Source organism: Ictalurus furcatus, chromosome 23 (assembly GCF_023375685.1).
Source record: "Ictalurus furcatus strain D&B chromosome 23, Billie_1.0, whole genome shotgun sequence".
NCBI lineage: Eukaryota > Metazoa > Chordata > Actinopteri > Siluriformes > Ictaluridae > Ictalurus > Ictalurus furcatus.
In genome coordinates, this window is record NC_071277.1 from 3658787 (window position 1) to 3676566 (window position 17780).

Genomic DNA, 17780 nt, shown 5'->3' on the forward strand with positions numbered 1-17780 from the left:
ATACCATGGAATGCTGTAAAGACAATAATCAACACGCAGAGAAAATATACGTCACGACAGTGACACTACTAAGAACAGGACGTCCCTCTAAAATTGATGAGAATTTCAGGAGATAACTGGTCAAGGACGGTGCTAAGAGGCCTGCAGCAGCATTAAAATAAATTGCTGTAATTTTTTGGCAAGTACTGGTTGCTCCCTATATGTGATGGCAATCTCGCGAATTCTTCATTATGTCTGGGCTATGGGGTAGGGTGGCAAGACAGAAGCCTTTTTAAATAAATAAATAAATAAATAATCATCTAATCTCCCAAAACCATGTGGAATAATGTCTAATGATCTGATGATAATAGCAAAAGATATGTTTGGCACAAAAAAAAAAAAAAACACAGCACATCACCAAAATAACACCATCCTCATGGGGAAGCATGGTGGTGGCAGCATCATACTTTGGGACTGCTTTTCTCCAGCTGGAACTGGGGCTTTAATCAGTGTGGAGGGACAAATTCATAGCTCCAAATACGTGCTAATTTTGGCACAAAACCTTAAGTCTGAAGATGAAGAGGAATTTCACCTTTCAGCGTGACAACGCCCCGAATCAAACCTCCAGATCAACAAAGGTTTTGGAATGGGCCCAGCCAGAGTCCAGACCTAAATCCAATCAAAAATCTGTGGGGTGACCTGAAGAGGACGGTGCACAGGAGATGCACAGCTAATTTGAGAGAGTTAGAATGCTTTCGCGAGGAAGAATGGCAGAGTATTACTAAGTCAAGATGCGCCAAACTGATCGACCCTTACCCACCAAGATCGAATGCTGTGATGAAATCTAAAGCTGCTTCAACTAAGTATTAGTTTAGGGGTGTGCACACTTATGCAACCAGGTTATTTATTTTATTTTATTTTATTTTATTTTTACCCCTGAACAATTCTTATTGTTCTTCACTTTAATTAATAGGTTAAAATTTTACAATAAAGGAAGAAAAGGTTCTGACACGATTTACCTCGGTTTAATATTGTATATTACAAAACCCTGCCGTTTAAACAGGGTGTGTAGACTTTTTTTTATATCCACTGTATATGATCGCACGTGAACATCTGCATCCTCAGAATCTTGTACAGCTTTCAAGTTTCGCGAGAATCCATGCAACCAATCATGAATTAAACCTGTGTAAATAATTAACAAACCGCCTACAATTGATTGACATGTGGCAGCCATATTGTTTACATAAACCCTTCACGTATTTTTAATCATTACGGAGGGTTACACTCTGTTTAGTATTTTGACATCAACTTGATCTTGTTTTGGTGTAGTTTGGAGTAGGTTTTGCATATTATGCAAATTAGCTCAAAATCTAAGCAGGCAGAGATAATTAGCTCATGAGGCTTTTTTTTTTGGTTTGGGAGCTGCTGAAAAAGAATTTTGGTCATAGGACATCTGGATCCTGAATACCTGAAACAAAACATTGAACACTGCACTATAGCACAACCATGTTTCACTCCTCTGTGACTTATGGTGTGGTTTGCCTGAGCAATATTCATCCATCTATACATTCATTTTCTGTACCGCTTATCCTATACAGGGTCACTGGGGAGCCTGGAGTCTATCCCAGGGAACTCGGGACACAAGATAGAGGACACCCTGGATGGGGTGTCAACCCATCACACAATCACACACACACATTCACACACTACAGACCATGTGGAAATGCCATCAGCTTATAATGCATGTCTTTGGACCGGAGTACCCAGAGGAAACCCCTGAAGCACAGGGAGAACATGCAAACTCCACACACACAGGGCAGGGCAGGAATTGAACCCCCACCCCTGGAGGTGCAAGGCAAATATACTAACCACTAAGCCACCATGTCCCCCACTAGCAACATCCTTATCATCTTATAAGCATACATTTATATTCCATATAAATCTGAATTCCCAGCCTGCCAGCTATAAAAATAACTCATGATTCACAGTGTTGGCAAGATGTTTCGTCCTCTTTAGGTTTCTTCATCCGTAGCTCCGTTTCTCCTCCCACTGTCACCCTCAGTGCGCTCACTGGGGTTAAAGGAATCGGGAATCGTTTGGATAAAAATGAAATGTACACAGTGTCCTCAAAAGTACAAAAAAATAAATAAAAAATCAGCCAAGACATGTCTGGTGTAGGAAGGCTTCTTCTGTCTCATTTTAATACTCAAACATCCAGAAGAGTTATGGAAGGGAAAAACATCTTCAATGTGGCCTAATCAGGTCTCATTTTTTCCATTGTAACTAAAAACTTCCAGCGACGGTGACGCGTTTATGTGTTTGATAGATCTAATACCGAGAACTAATAAACAGAAATATTAAACTCACAGCAAACGTTTTCAATATTTCAGCCTGTAGCCCTGGTATAACAACACGCGTGCTGACATCAGTTGAAATTTAATACTTCGTTAAAATCTCATTCTGGTGTAAAACAGGCTTCATTTGCAGTCCCAAGGTACCTGATTGGTGTCTATTTTCGTTCGACTTTTAACGGAGCTGTACTGAAAATCATTGTACACTCATGACTGCGTGGCCACTTCCACTATTTACCACTATTGTCAAGTTTCTTGATGACACTGTCGTAGTGGTCTCTGATAATGATGAGAAGGCCTACCTGGAGGAGACAAAAAGCCTGGAGAACAACCTCACCCAAACGTCAACAAGACAAAGAGTTGACAGTGGACTTGAGCATGAAGCAGGAGAGGAGCTACCACCCCCTTAAGATCAACAGTTGCCTCAGTGGAGAGAGTGAACCGTTTGGGGTAAATGGTAAATGGTCTGCGCTTATATAGCGGTTCTACAATGTGCTTTACACTGTGTCTCATTCACCCATTCTCTCACATACACACAGAACTGCCATACACGGCACTAGCTTGCCATCGGGAGCAACTTGGGGTTCAGTGCCCGAGGACACTTCGGCATGTGGAGTCACGTGGGCCAGGAATCGAACCACCAACCCTACAGTTAGTGGACAACCCGCTCCACTTCCGCTCAGCCACTGCCGCCCATACGGTACCTTGGTGTTCACATCATGCAGGTCCTGTCACATTAACACCCTGGTGAAGAATGTCCTTCAGCGTCCTTTACCACCTTAAACGCTTAAAGGACTTTAAACTACCCTCTAAGGTGCTTAGGTGCTTTTTACACCTGCACCATCAAGAGTATCCCGACAGGAAGTATCACCAAGCAGGGAACAGAACCAAGCAGGATAGGCGAGCTCTCCAGACGGTGGTGAGATCAGCTGAGTGCACCATCCGCACTGAGCTCCCTGACCTGAAGCCCATCTACAACAAGCGGTGCTGGACCGAGGCCAGGAAGAGGTCAGGGAAGCACTTCCACTCCCTGAAGCCCAACACAGAGAGAATAAGGAGGAGCTTCTTCTCACAGGCCATTCGGGCCCTCAACCAGGACAACACATAGGTCTAGAGCTTGTACTTGTTTGCACAACACCCACACCACCTACATTCATGTTACACCACAGCGCTGTTGAATTCTCGATTCTGATTGGCTGACACACGTTCTGAGGTGTGCAATTATTTCTCTGTGAATGCACAGCTAAAGTAGTTCCAGTTAGGTCTTGACCGCATTACAGTTCCATATCACTTCGCCAAGCGAACTGAAATAAGAGAAATGTTAGCCTACTGTCCACCACAGCGCACAGAGATAACAACAAACATAATAGCGCTAATTTGAGATTTTCCAGAAATGTGTAAGGAATAATTGAGGATGGACCGTTGAGTCGTTAGAAAAATAATGCGCCCTCGGGGTGGTAATGCAGCCATGAGGCGAAGTGGAGGCTTGAGCCATTAATACGCAGCTATTGGAGAGAGAGAGAGAGAAGAGAGAGAGCGCAATAAAACGAAAAAGTGAACAAGTATTCATATTTATTTATTTATTTATTGTATTTTCTGCTGTAATAAAAAAAAAACAAAAAAAAACCTGTGAACAATCAGGCTTATCGATATTTATTTATTTATTTGTTCTATTTTTATATTATCAGCATGAAATGGAAAAAAATCCTGTGATCTCTCTCTCTCTCTCTCTCTCTCTCTCTCTCTCTCCCCAATAACTGCATATCAGTGGCTCAAGCCTCCGTTACTAGCTCTAAAATGATGTTTTGGCTTCAGATGGGATGCGTAATAAATTAGTTCTACACACAAGAGCATTTTAAAGAAACAAACCTTTCAAACGTCTTGAAATGAAACATCTGAACAATGTCTTGAGGTGAGGTCATGAGGTGTTGTAATCAATGTCTTGAGGTGTGATTGAATTATTAGAAAATAACAAGGTGCACATGAGGTCTGACTGCATTACCACCTCGCGGTGCGCGTTATTTTCAAATAATTCAACGGCTCGTTATCGATTACTCCTTACTTAATACCCCTAATTTATGCATATTTATTATATATGTTGGCAATTTCACTACAACTACCTCAGCCTGACGTAGCACAGCACAAACAACTGCACACATCTGCACTTTATCCCAAATATAGTCAGTCATACTGTTACTGCCACCTATCTTTTACTATCCCTTATACCAGGGGTTCCCAAACTTTTCCAGGGCAAGGCCCCCCAAATGGCATTAACATTTGACCCGAGGCCCCCTTTTGCAAGATGTCTTTAAAACACATTAAAAATACAGACTTCTGAATATATCCCTACTTTTTTTATTATTAATAATTACATCTTACATCTTTACATTACATGACAATAGGAATTGATTGAGTGTGTGTGTGTGTGGTTGTCTGAGAGTGAGAATTTATTTTTCACACCAAATTGTCGAGGCCCCCCGGGCGCCCCCTGGAGGCCCCCAAGGGTGCCGCGGCCCCCACTTTGAAAACCACCGCCTTATACGATATTATATATTTTTTTTATTTAAAAAAAATATTTTTCCTTTTATACCTGTGTGTGAGTAAATTACGGTTCATGTAAATTCTATTTTAGGATCATGGTCAGTCGGGAAAAGCATTTCACTGCACGTCGTACTGTGTACGGTTGTGTGTGTGACCAATACAATGTGAATTTGAATATCACTGGAAATTGTCCCACAAGCTTCATATCCTGAATTACTGCATCCAAGAGTTCTGACTGCATGATCTGGTTGAAAAGATTTCCCCTCCTGCTGTTCGAACTCATTTTTATTTTATATTTGCTCATCCACTAAACCAACTCAAACACAGAAATAGAGAAAACATTAACATTTAAATATTTAAACGCACAAACACATCAAATTGCTTAGACGCCATTTGACCTGCAGTCGGCTCGTCAGATTTTTTTTTTTTTTGATATTAAACATAAATATTTAAACACAATGTTCCGGGGTTTCTTTGCTTTACCTTTATTTTTTACTTAGGCACTGTTGTAGTACACTCCATAACATCTGCTGTGGCCCAATCATATCCGTCATTACTCACAAGAACACATCCCTCCTCTTTTAAATGTTCCGTCATTTAAACACTCAATCGAATGTACATCATCGTCGCGATTTCAAAACGAAACCGAGTCGAGCTCCTACAGATTTCAAATAGCTTGTGATCGAATAACATTCTTAATTGGGTCATTGTGACCTGAGCGACTCATAAAGGTTGGTGTTCGCACACGTGTTGATCATCAAAGAATTCATTAGCAAGTGCTTAATTCAACACGCACCGTTCTGTTCCCTCTGCACTCCTGCTGCTAATAAATCCGGCTCACCGAGGCTGATGTCATTGATCCGACTGCCCAAACACTCCAAACAAAGCAACTTACACCACTCCTCTGCCTCCAGCTCTGTGGACAACACACACACACGCACACACACACACACACACACACACACACACACGCACGCACAGGTCGATGAGATCAGAAAGGAACAAAGCAGACACAGATAGTGAGAACATATAATAGGTAAAGTTTCTGTGATCGGTAAGTTGTGAGAACTTTAACTGCAGTTCTAGTGTGAGATTGAGTTCGGTCTCACTTTTAAGTCATTTTTTTTTTTTTTTAAATTTAGAACTGCAGAATAAATACATTTCCAAGTAAACAAGCAAAATAACACAAAGAAACGAACAAATAAATGATTACAAATGCATGCTCATTGTTGGTGTTGTTGTTGGTGTTGGTGTATCGGTGCAGTCAGTCGGAACTTTTGAATTTGTGCCGGCTATTTAAGTAGTTGAAGTCATGAGAGTGTTGTTGCTAGGCAACTGCAAATTATATTAGCTAGGTAATGATTTAGCTTGCTGGCACATAGCCAGTTTATCTTTTATATAAATAATATAAAGTGACCATGAAAATGAGACAAAAACATTGAGAATATTAATTTTTTCTTTTTTTTTTTCTTTTTTTTTTTTTTTTACATATTAATAAATTACAAAGAAAAAAAAAACTGCATGTCTAAAATAAAACTGGAATTATACCTAGCAACAACCGTCCTTAAATCTACCATGGCTTCCACCAAACATCAACATTGATAAGAATCAAAGATAACAAAATTCTGAGCTTTTCATGTGGAATTCTCTCATAAACGCTGTTACTTAGTATCAGATTCATTCAGTCGTGATACAGGTGAGGCCATAAGTTTACACACGCCTTGCGGAATCTGTAAAATGTTAATAATTTAAAAAAAAAAAGAAGAAGAAGAAGAAGAAGAGGGATCATTAAAATGGCGTGTAGTTTATTTATTTAGTTCTGTCCTGATTTAAGTTATTTCACATAACAGATGTTTACACACTGTATACTGCACAATACACTATAATGAACTGAATTTACACACATGAACCAGTTCAAAAGTTTACATACCATTGATTCTTAACACCGTGTGTCGTTACCTGGATGATCCACGACATAACATAACGATTTTATGTGTTGTGAGAGTTCTTGACGAGTCCCTTGTTCGTCCTGAGCAGTTAAACCGTCCACTGTTCTTCAGAAAAATCCTCCAGGTGCTGCACATTCTTCGCTTTTCCAGCATCTTCTTCATATTTGATCCCTTTCCATCAGCGTCTACATGATGTCGAGATCCGTCTTCTCACGTCGAGGACGACCGAGGGACTCGTACACGACTATTACACAAGGTGCGACCGATCCTTTTTATTCATCCTTATTATTTTGTTTAAATATCTATTTTTTTTATATTTTTTTTCATTTAGTACTGCCCTTCAGAAGCTACATAAGATATTTACATGTTTCCCAGAAGACAAAATAATAACCATTGGCGCCATTTACACATCTGTACATGTATAATCTTCACAAACACTCACCGAAACTCACCACTGACGCTTATGGAAACTTATGGGCAAAACAACCCCAAACAAAACAAACTAATCACAGTGTTTTCAAATTTTTCTGGAAGGTCTCCTTCCCAAACCACTGACCTTTAAGTGTGTCTAAACACACACACACACACACACACACACACACACATTTTAAGGTTCACCGAGTGGAAGATTGGATAAACAAACACTTCATCAGGCTGATGGAGTTTTGTTGCCTTTCTGCTGCTACGTGGAAGCACTGCACAATTAATCGCGATAATTAAATCTACAATTGTTTTTTTTTTTGGGGGGGGGGGTCGGGGGGGGGGCTGCTGGATTTATTTCAGCGCAGCATGACACAGTTCATGCTATTTTTACTGAGATATTATAGTGTGTTGCTGTTGTAGTTGTTCTTGCTGGTTCTCAGTGCTAGCCTTTTCCCTACCACCTTTCAACATGACCAGTTGTCATGGCAATCATATTATTAAAAAAAAAAAAAAAATGGCCTCTGCATTTAGCGAAATGCCCCACGCCACAGTTAATGCTACTTTTCCTAAATGTAATCTTCATATGAACTGTTTATTCCACATTACCAGCATGTCTAATTCTCTTACTAATTAACCCACGGAACAATTTGGGAATCTGCTCGTACTTCAGCTCAGCAAAGCATGTTATAGCTAACATGGCCAACTGTACTGTATAATATATCGGACAGTCTGCCTGGTACACTCTTCAACGGTCCGGTTTCAGTGAGCCGGTACCACCTGTAGGCTCAGATTACTCTTCATGGCTAACAGCAGTGGAACCCGATACGATCTTCTGCTGTTACAGCTCATCCACCTTTTGAAGGTTTGAGCTGTTATGCATTCTGAGATGCTTTTTTGCTCATCACGGTTGTAAAGGGTGATTATTTGAGTTACTGTATACTTCCTCAAACCAGTCTGGCCATTCTCCTCTGACCTCTCTCATCAGCAAGGTGTTTCTTGCACCATTCTGTATAAAACTCTTATTATTATTATTATTATTATTATTATTCCTCAGGGCGTACGGTGGCTTAGGGGTTCGATTCCCGCCACGGCCCGGTATGTGCAGCGTTTGCATGTGCTCCCCGTGCTTCAGGGGTTTCCTCTGGGTACTCCGGTTTCCTCCCCCAGTCCAAAACGTATATTGTAGGCTGATTGGCATCTCCAACGTGTCCGTCGTACGTGAATATGTGTGTGATTGTGCCCTGCGATGGATTGGCACCCCATCCAGGGTGTCCTCCGCCTCGTGCCCCATGCCCCCTGGTATAGGCTCCAGGTTCCCCGCGACCCAGTAAGAATAAGCAGTATTTATACAGCACTTTTCTAGGCGCTCATAGTGCTTTACATTGTGTGTAAAAAATCCCAGGAGATCAGTCATTTCTGAACTACTCTAACCAGCCATCTGGCACAAACAACCAGATCACTGAGTCACTGAGATCACATTTCCTCCCATTCTGATGTTGGATATGAATATTTACCGAAGCTCATGACCTGTATCTATGTGATTTTATGCAATGCGCTTCGGGCACATGATTAGCTGATTGGATAATTGCGTGAATGTGAGGGTGTTAATATTAAAGTGCCAGATGACTATATATTTTGCCAATTTTGTCCTATGTAATTATTTTATCCCTGATGTGAATGCCATGGTTTAAAAGGTCCACGTTCCCTTTACGCCTTTTCGTACTGACACACAGGACAAAATCACCCATTTAAACATGGATTATTTTTACTTGTTGATGCAGAGCTTCTAAAGATATTATACTTTTTTTTGTTGTTGTTTGGCAACCATCAACCACTATGGTATGGTGTATGGTTATTATGATTATACATAATTATTTGATCGAAAAAAGAAAAAAAAATTAAGGATAACATCTTTACGCATCAATTGCAACTCATCATTATGAGCATGGATATTAGTTGACGCATCTTTTCTGTCTCTGTGCTGCCAACTTCTGCTGCTCTTAACAGTCTGAGACACCGATGAATTAAGAGGCTGTACAGTTAGTTATAACAGGTGTTACAATTGCACCTCAGGTCTCAGCCATGTTTTTTTTTTTTTTCACAATCTTGCAAACAGAACTAGCATGCACAGACTCTGTAAGCTATGCTAATATTTAGTATAGAGTGAAGTGCACACAACCTCACTGATTTCACAAGGATAGATCTCCTTCTCACTGCAGGGTATCCACCACAGGAGAGTCTGCAGAAGGGCTCGAATTGTCATCAGGGATCCCTAACATCCTGCCCACTCACTGTTCACACACATGAAGTCTGGTAAATGGTGTTGGAGCATCACAGCCAGAACATCCAGACTTCGTAACAGCTTATACCCCCAGGCTGTCACATTCATAAACAACAACCACCCTCTACCACTTCCACCTCCGTATTACCCTTACAAACACTGACAAACAATATATAAATGCTGCAGTGTGTGCACTTTACAGGACAATACTTCTCCTCGTGTAAATATGACCAAGACTACATTTACTGCATTTACCCATCACTGTTAAATGTCTTAAACATCGTTTATATCTTTCCTATTTTATGCTGTATTTTTATTTTATTCCAATGTTGCACAATATCTTGCATAATGCCGCACAAATACCTCACATAAATCTATACAGGCTGTGTATACATAATCTGTGTAGGATTATGCTAAATATGACGATGACAGGGTTGGGGGGTTTTTCATGAATGGTATTAATTCGTTATTATTTCGCTTTTATTTGAAATCTGTTGCAGCTTCGGTGACAACATTCTAAAAGGAAGCTTGTGCATATTACAATATAGTTCTTAAATCTTCAAGGTTGTTTTGGGTTGGGAGGTTTTCTCTGCATGTTATGTATTGTCCACATGTTGTTTTGTATTGGATGGTTTCGTTACATGTTGTTTTGTATCAGAAGGTTTTGTCTACATGTTTTGTATCAGAAGGTTTTGTCTACATGTTGTTATGTATTGGGAGGTTCTGTTACATGTTTTGTATCAGAAGGTTTTGTTGCACATTGTTTTGTATTGGGCGTTTTTGTGACATGTTATGTATTGGAAGATTTTGTCTACATGTTGTTATGTATTGGGAGGTTTTGTCTACATGTTTTGTATTGGGAGGTTTTGTCTACATGTTTTGTATTGGGAGGTTTTGTCTACATGTTGTTTTGTATTGGGAGGTTTTGTCTACATGTTGTTATGTATTGGGAGGTTTTGTCTACATGTTTTGTATTGGGAGGTTTTGTCTACATGTTTTGTATTGGGAGGTTTTGTCTACATGTTGTTATGTATTGGGAGGTTTTGTCTACATGTTATGTATTGGGAGTTTTTGTCTACATGTTTTGTATCAGAAGGTTTTGTTGCATGTTGTTTTGTATTGTGAGGTTTTGTCTACATGTTGTTATGTATTGGGAGGTTTTGTCTACATGTTTTGTATTGGGAGGTTTTGTCTACATGTTGTTATGTATTGGGAGGTTTTGTCTACATGTTTTGTATTGGGAGGTTTTGTCTACATGTTATGTATTGGGAGGTTTTGTCTACATGTTTTGTATTGGGAGGTTTTGTCTACATGTTGTTTTGTATTGGGAGGTTTTGTCTACATGTTGTTATGTATTGGGAGGTTTTGTCTACATGTTGTTATGTATTGGGAGGTTTTGTCTACATGTTGTTTTGTATTGGGAGGTTTTGTCTACATGTTGTTTTGTATTGGGAGGTTTTGTCTACATGTTGTTTTGTATTGGGAGGTTTTGTCTACATGTTGTTTTGTATTGGGAGGTTTTGTCTACATGTTGTTATGTATTGGGAGTTTTTGTGACATTGTTTTGTATTGGGAAGTTTTGTCTACATATTGTTATGTATTGGGAGGTTTTGTCTACATGTTTGGTGTTGGGAGGTTTGTCTGCATGTTATGTATTTTCCACATGAAGTTTTGTATTGGGAGGTTTTGTCTACATGTTGTTATTTATTGGGAGGTTTTGTCTTATTGTTGTTATGTATTGGGAGGTTGTGTGACATGTTATGTATTGGGAGTTTTTGTGACGTTGTTTTGTATTTGGAGTTTTTGTCTACATGTTATGTATTGGGAAGTTTTGTCTACATGTTTTGTATTGGGAGGTTTTGTCTACATGTTGTTTTGTATTGGGAGGTTTTGTCTACATGTTATGTATTGTGAGGTTTTGTCTACATGTTGTTATGTATTGGGAGGTTTTGTCTACATGTTGTTTTGTATTGGGAGGTTTTGTCTACATGTTGTTTTGTATTGGGAGGTTTTGTCTACATGTTGTTATGTATTGGGAGGTTTTGTCTACATGTTGTTATGTATTGGGAGGTTTTGTCTACATGTTATGTATTGTGAGGTTTTGTCTACATGTTATGTATTGGGAGGTTTTGTCTACATGTTGTTATGTATTGGGAGGTTTTGTCTACATGTTATTATGTATTGGGAGGTTTTGTCTACATGTTGTTATGTATTGGAAGGTTTTGTCTACATGTTTTGTATTGGGAGGTTTTGTCTACATGTTGTTATGTATTGGAAGGTTTTGTCTACATGTTTTGTATTGGGAGGTTTTGTCTACATGTTGTTATGTATTGGGAGGTTTTGTCTACATGTTGTTATGTATTGGGTGGTAGTGGGAAATTTTGTCAACATGTTTTGAGAGGATTTGTCTGATCTGTGGTCTTTATTTAAAAAAATGCAGTAAGTATGATTACCAGCACTGATCACTGAAAACTGTCCAATATATAGTTTTAAAATGTTGTCTTAATATTTTATTTATACTCTTAGGATATTAGGATATAACTGTCACATACAAAAGATTGCAGCAACCACTTTAGCCTTGATGAAGATGTTGAACCAAAAACTGCAGCAAAAAAAATAAAATAATAACTGATACAGTGGAATGATTACTTCGTTTAAGTCTTGATGGCTATACAGAGTAATTTTTCCACTACTTATTGGCAAATATCAAAGACTTGTGCTAGTAACAGCAAGAAGTAACAGAGCCAAATGTAGAGTCATCTGAGCCTCAGTGCACACATTTTCTTTCCCAGAGAAAATCACAACCCAGGATATGTCACTAAAATGTGGCACAGAGCCACAAGAAGGTCCTGGTGCCACAAGAGCTACTTTCACGTCATGTGCTTTTGGTTGCTATGTGACATAAAACGATGTTTATCTTTAACGTATCAGTCAAATCTTAAAGATAAGACAGCAAAGCATTAACATATCATGAGTTTAGCTTTTAAACAATGACTGACCTACAGAATGTCCTTAACCCTATAACATCACTCTTGCTAAATGAAACTAGTAGGAGTGTAAAACTAAGTCTAATCAACAGGGAAGAAAATGTAGGACAGAAAATAACACCCCCCCCCCCCCCCCCCACACACACACACACACAGAGCATTTGATCACGAGGAGGAGGACAGAGAGGAAAAGTGGTAGGAGAGAAGATGAATAACCTCTCTAGTGTGTGTGTGTGTGTGTGTATGTGTGTGTGTGTGTGTTTGAAAAGCAGGGGTGTTAGAACCAGGGTGACCTAACAGCCCAACACCGGGTGAGAATGAAGACAATGATGAGAAAAGGATGCATAATAATCCCTCTCACTTTTCATTTAATTTAATATGTTTACAGCAATACATTACATAAATCACCTCAAAAACCAGTTCAATGTTATATACACCATTATCCATTTATCCTGATTTTTATTACGTGTTGCTCATCCCAGTTCAACATGGCTGACAGTGACAGCTACAGCTACATCTGTCTAAACTTTCTACACACAAAGGTCTAACTGAGTAAAAATATCAGAATGGATCTACTGTAATTATTAGCTTTTTTTTTTTTTTTTTTTGCAAATATAACATAACTTCAGAGCTAAACCATCAAAATACAACACTCGGTAAAATATATATAAATATAAATCTTTTCTATTTTTGGACATATAAAGAATAACAAATGTTCTATTATATTTTAGACCTAAATTGTTAGTGAATAATAATAATAATAATAATAATAATTTTACACGACGAAAGTATTTTTCAGCAGTTAAGTTTTTACTGTTTTTGCCTGCTAACTTTGGTTACATGCCACAATTAATATATTTTTTTTCTTTTTTTCAATTTGTAATGTTCATCAAATATAAAGTGCATCAACCACAGCAGAAACCGTTACTGTTTTTTTTAAATAGTTTGCTGCTGAGGTTATGTTTACTTCTTTTCACTTCAAAAAAAAATCAATCAAATGTGATTTGGCCATGGGTGCTAAAACTTATGAATCCAACTGTATATTACAGTATTGTATTTTAAAAAGTAGTCCATTTCTAAAACATTACACATGTCTTAGCATGGACAGAATTATGAAATTCCTTTCTCTAAGCAGTGTCTTCATCCCCCCCCCCCCCCAGAAAGACCTTAGAAAACAGCAGTCCTTCTACTGCCCTCTAAATGGGACAGACTTTATCTCGGCAGCACAAACGTTGCCCCAAAATGCTGCCTCAGTAGGGAGCCTCCTTCTGAATTCGCCACAGGCGGAATGAAGTGTTATAACTAGAGCTGCAACAACTAATCGATAAAATCGATAATAATCGATTATGAAAATCATTGTCAGTGTATCTCATTATCAATTGGTCGGTCTGCGCGTGGTACATTTACTCATTACGTTACTTCTGCTCCGAAAACACGCTTCGGAGAGTAAATGCTAAAGTTGCGTCCCAAATTACGTACTACACACTTACACTATGCACTATGTACTCTACTGTCTAGTGTATGAATTTTCGAAAGGTAAAATATCAACGCAAAAGGTACCTTTTGCGAGTTGCTTAAAAGGTTTAGTTTAATTCAAGTTTATCGTCATCATATGCTGTATTTGCGCGATACAGTGTAAATTCGGTCGTTTATTATAACGGGAGCGATCTGTAGGTGATCTATTAGTAACGAGGCCGCGTTGCTCCTCACTCACAGTGTAGACGCGGTGATAAACAGTGTAGCTCACGTAAGATCTGTAATGTCTAATTAAAATGCTACGATCGAAGTAAGCATAAGTAAAACAATACGCCTAATCTAAGTGACGAACAGAAACCATAAGGTGCAGTGAAAGTGAGATTTTATTATTCATTAAGGACTGTAGTTTATTTATCACTGCTTTTTTGTGCATCCATAAAAAGTTTTATATATATAAAATGATAACGAGTCTTTATTAGTCACATATACATTATAGTGCAGTGAAATTATTTTTTTCATGTACTCCAGCATGTCAGGAAGTTGGGGTCAGAGCACAGGGTCAGCCATGATGCAGCACCCCCTGGAGCAGAGAGGGTTAAGAGCCTTGCTCAAGGGCTCAACAGTGGCAGATTGGCAATGCTGGGGCTTGAACCCCCGACCTTCCGATCAATAACCCAGAGCCTTAACCGTCAAGCCACCACTGTATATATATCAAGAAGTTTTAGTCTGAAGTTTTAGTCTGAAAAAAATGGAACTGAAAGTTTGTCCCCCCCCCCACCTGATTAATTGCAAAAATTAAAAATCGTTCGTGTAATCGATTATGAAAATAATCCTTAGTTGCAGTCCTAGTTTTAACAATACTTTATGTACTTTAGATCGTATGTGCTGCTTTCCTTTTAATCTTATATTATAACAAGTTTCTTTTATGACGTGTGTATATTACCCTCGCCCTATTTCAGTGAGGACACAAACAGTGGGGATGGGTATCTGTGATATCTGCGATAACCAGATTGGCTGTGACAGTACAGAACACTTGGAAGGTGATAACGATTTCTCAGCAGGAGTTTCACTCGTCTCAGCATCACACACGCGCAATAACTGACCTCAGCATTTCACTGACCCTCCACCCACAGTTCAGTCGGAGCTCCAGCAATGACAATGACATTTCACTCGGTTTATATAGAAGCACTGTTTATATTGCACTCAAATTTGAAATCGAAATGTATTTATTTAATTTCCAGCATTCCCATACCTGAATTTAAATTTCTCACTCACGTGTGCAATTTCTCGTCTCGATAATTTTGCTATTATTGACGTTTTGTTTACACAGAGAATTGGATGCTTCATGAGTAGCAGACTGGAAAATTACATTAAATAAATACTTTTCTGAACCGAATGGATTTGAGTTTACCTTATAAAACACGGGGGGTTGCTGTTATAGGAAAATAACCAACGACGGGGTGATGTGATACAGCCCAATACAAAGCTGAATTACTGTTACCGCCCCGAAATGTATTATTTTCCTGTAACAGCATGTCACAAAGTGTTTTATTCCTCTTATACCTCGCCCACCTCACTAAAATAATAATAATAATTTGAAAGTATTAACTGTTAATAAAGCTACACGCGACGAGTGGAAGTGTCAAACTTTCTCGGAACGAGGTCTTTCCAGTCGTTAGGAAATTTCCCTTATTGTTGAATTACAAAGTTAAACGTTAGACAAACGTTATGACCGCGCTCAACCACATCACTGTCGTGATAGCAGCGTGTAGGTAATTGGCCGATCGTGACCGCACGTCAGGACGTTAAGTATTTTTTTAGTCAACTTCTACTCTTCATTCATAATCAGTACTCATAGTAAAACTAAATTACTTTACGAAATTGTTTTTAAAAATATTTTGTTAATTATTAATATATCAAGATGTAAGAGGGCCCAGTGGCGTGGTGCTGAGTCCCAGAGGCTGAAATCACGTTCGGGGGATGGGATGGGGTGGAGTGCGTACCAGAGGTGAAGGGGCACAGTGACCAAGCTGGGTGGGCCGGGTCCCTTGGGGCCCCTTCGTGGTGCCGACGCTGGCAATTTCCCATGTACAAACTCATACTGAATGACAAATGGTGGATAAAGGGTGCATTACAACAGGATTGCATCACAGCAATGTCTTTTGTGTTTTGTTTTCTAGTTTCTCATTCATTGCCAAAAATCTGCCCTCAGAATGCATACTGAATGCTCAATTCGTCTGAGTACAGACCTCTGTGCCGCATGATCACCTTCATCAAGAACACTTTATACACAATTCTCAGTCAAATGTTACGTTATGCCTTACACCTGCTTGTGCTTGTGTTCTGCCCAACTCTTACTCCCAGTTGTTATTCTGTCCTCGTGTTTCCTTGTATTATCTTTTATGCTTATTATTTTATGTATTAATGTATTTTCAACACGTTTTTATGTGTTCACACCCACGTGTTAAACGTGGGCGACGCACTGAATAGAAGTGCATATTCACTCCCTGACAGTAAGTGGCACTTATTGAAAAGTAGAAATACCACGGTACACAAAGTGGTGCTGCACAACTTTCCATTTCTGACACGTGCTTATCACTGAGAAGAAGAAGACAGCCAGTATTTACTGTAAAAGAACCTCTTTACTGTACCTTTGTACACTATTTACTGTAAAAGAACCTCTGTACTGTACCTTTGTACACTATTTACTGTAAAAGAACCTCTTTACTGTACCTTTGTACACTATTTACTGTAAAAGAACCTCTGTACTGTACCTTTGTACACTATTTACTGTAAAAGAACCTCTGTACTGTACATTTGTACACTATTTACTGTAAAAGAACCTCTGTACTGTACCTTTGTACACTATTTACTGTAAAAGAACCTCTGTACTGTACATTTGTACACTATTTACTGTAAAAGAACCTCCGTACTGTACCTTTGTACACTATTTACTGTAAAAGAACCTCTGTACTGTACATTTGTACACTATTTACTGTAAAAGAACCTCCGTACTGTACCTTTGTACAGTACTTATTGTAAAAGAACCTCCGTACTGTACCTTTGTACACTATTTACTGTAAAAGAACCTCTGTACTGTATCTTTGTACAGTACTTACTGTAAAAGAACCTCCGTACTGTACCTTTGTACAGTGTTTACTGTAAAAGAACCTCCATACTGTACCTTTTTACAGTGTTTACTGTAAAAGAACCTCCGTACTGTACATTTGTACAGTGTTTACTGTAAAAGAACCTCCGTACTGTACCTTTGTACACTATTTACTGTAAAAGAACCTCCGTACTGTACCTTTGTACAGTGTTTACTGTAAAAGAACCTCCATACTGTACCTTTTTACAGTGTTTACTGTAAAAGAACCTCCGTACTGTACCTTTGTACACTATTTACTGTAAAAGAACCTCCGTACTGTACCTTTGTACACTATTTACTGTAAAAGAACCTCCGTACTGTACCTTTGTACAGTGTTTACTGTAAAAGAACCTCTGTACTGTACCTTTTTACAGTGTTTACTGTAAAAGAACCTCTGTACTGTACCTTTTTACAGTGTTTACTGTAAAAGAACCTCCGTACTGTACCTTTGTACACTATTTACTGTAAAAGAAGCCATTCACCCACTTTTTGCGAAGTGGCGAACAGAAAATGGATGTTGTGTATGGTAACGTAAGGTCTTTGGTGATTTGGCCACTGCAACAAATACTTCTTTAAAGCTAAATCCTTAAAGTTCACATTTTAAAGAATATGCTCTTTTTAAATAAGTAATGATTTGAATTATAT

The 17780-nt window shown here is 38.8% G+C and overlaps 1 protein-coding gene across 1 annotated transcript in view; it reads right to left on the reverse strand.

Annotated features, from left to right (window-relative positions):
• dok6 (docking protein 6) overlaps positions 1 to 17780 on the reverse strand; it is a 75439-nt gene that overhangs the window by 15903 nt on the left and 41756 nt on the right. The window contains exon 4 of the mRNA XM_053611802.1: positions 5668 to 5787. Within this exon, the coding sequence (XP_053467777.1) occupies positions 5668 to 5787 (120 nt within the window). The remainder of the gene's footprint in view (positions 1 to 5667; positions 5788 to 17780) is intronic.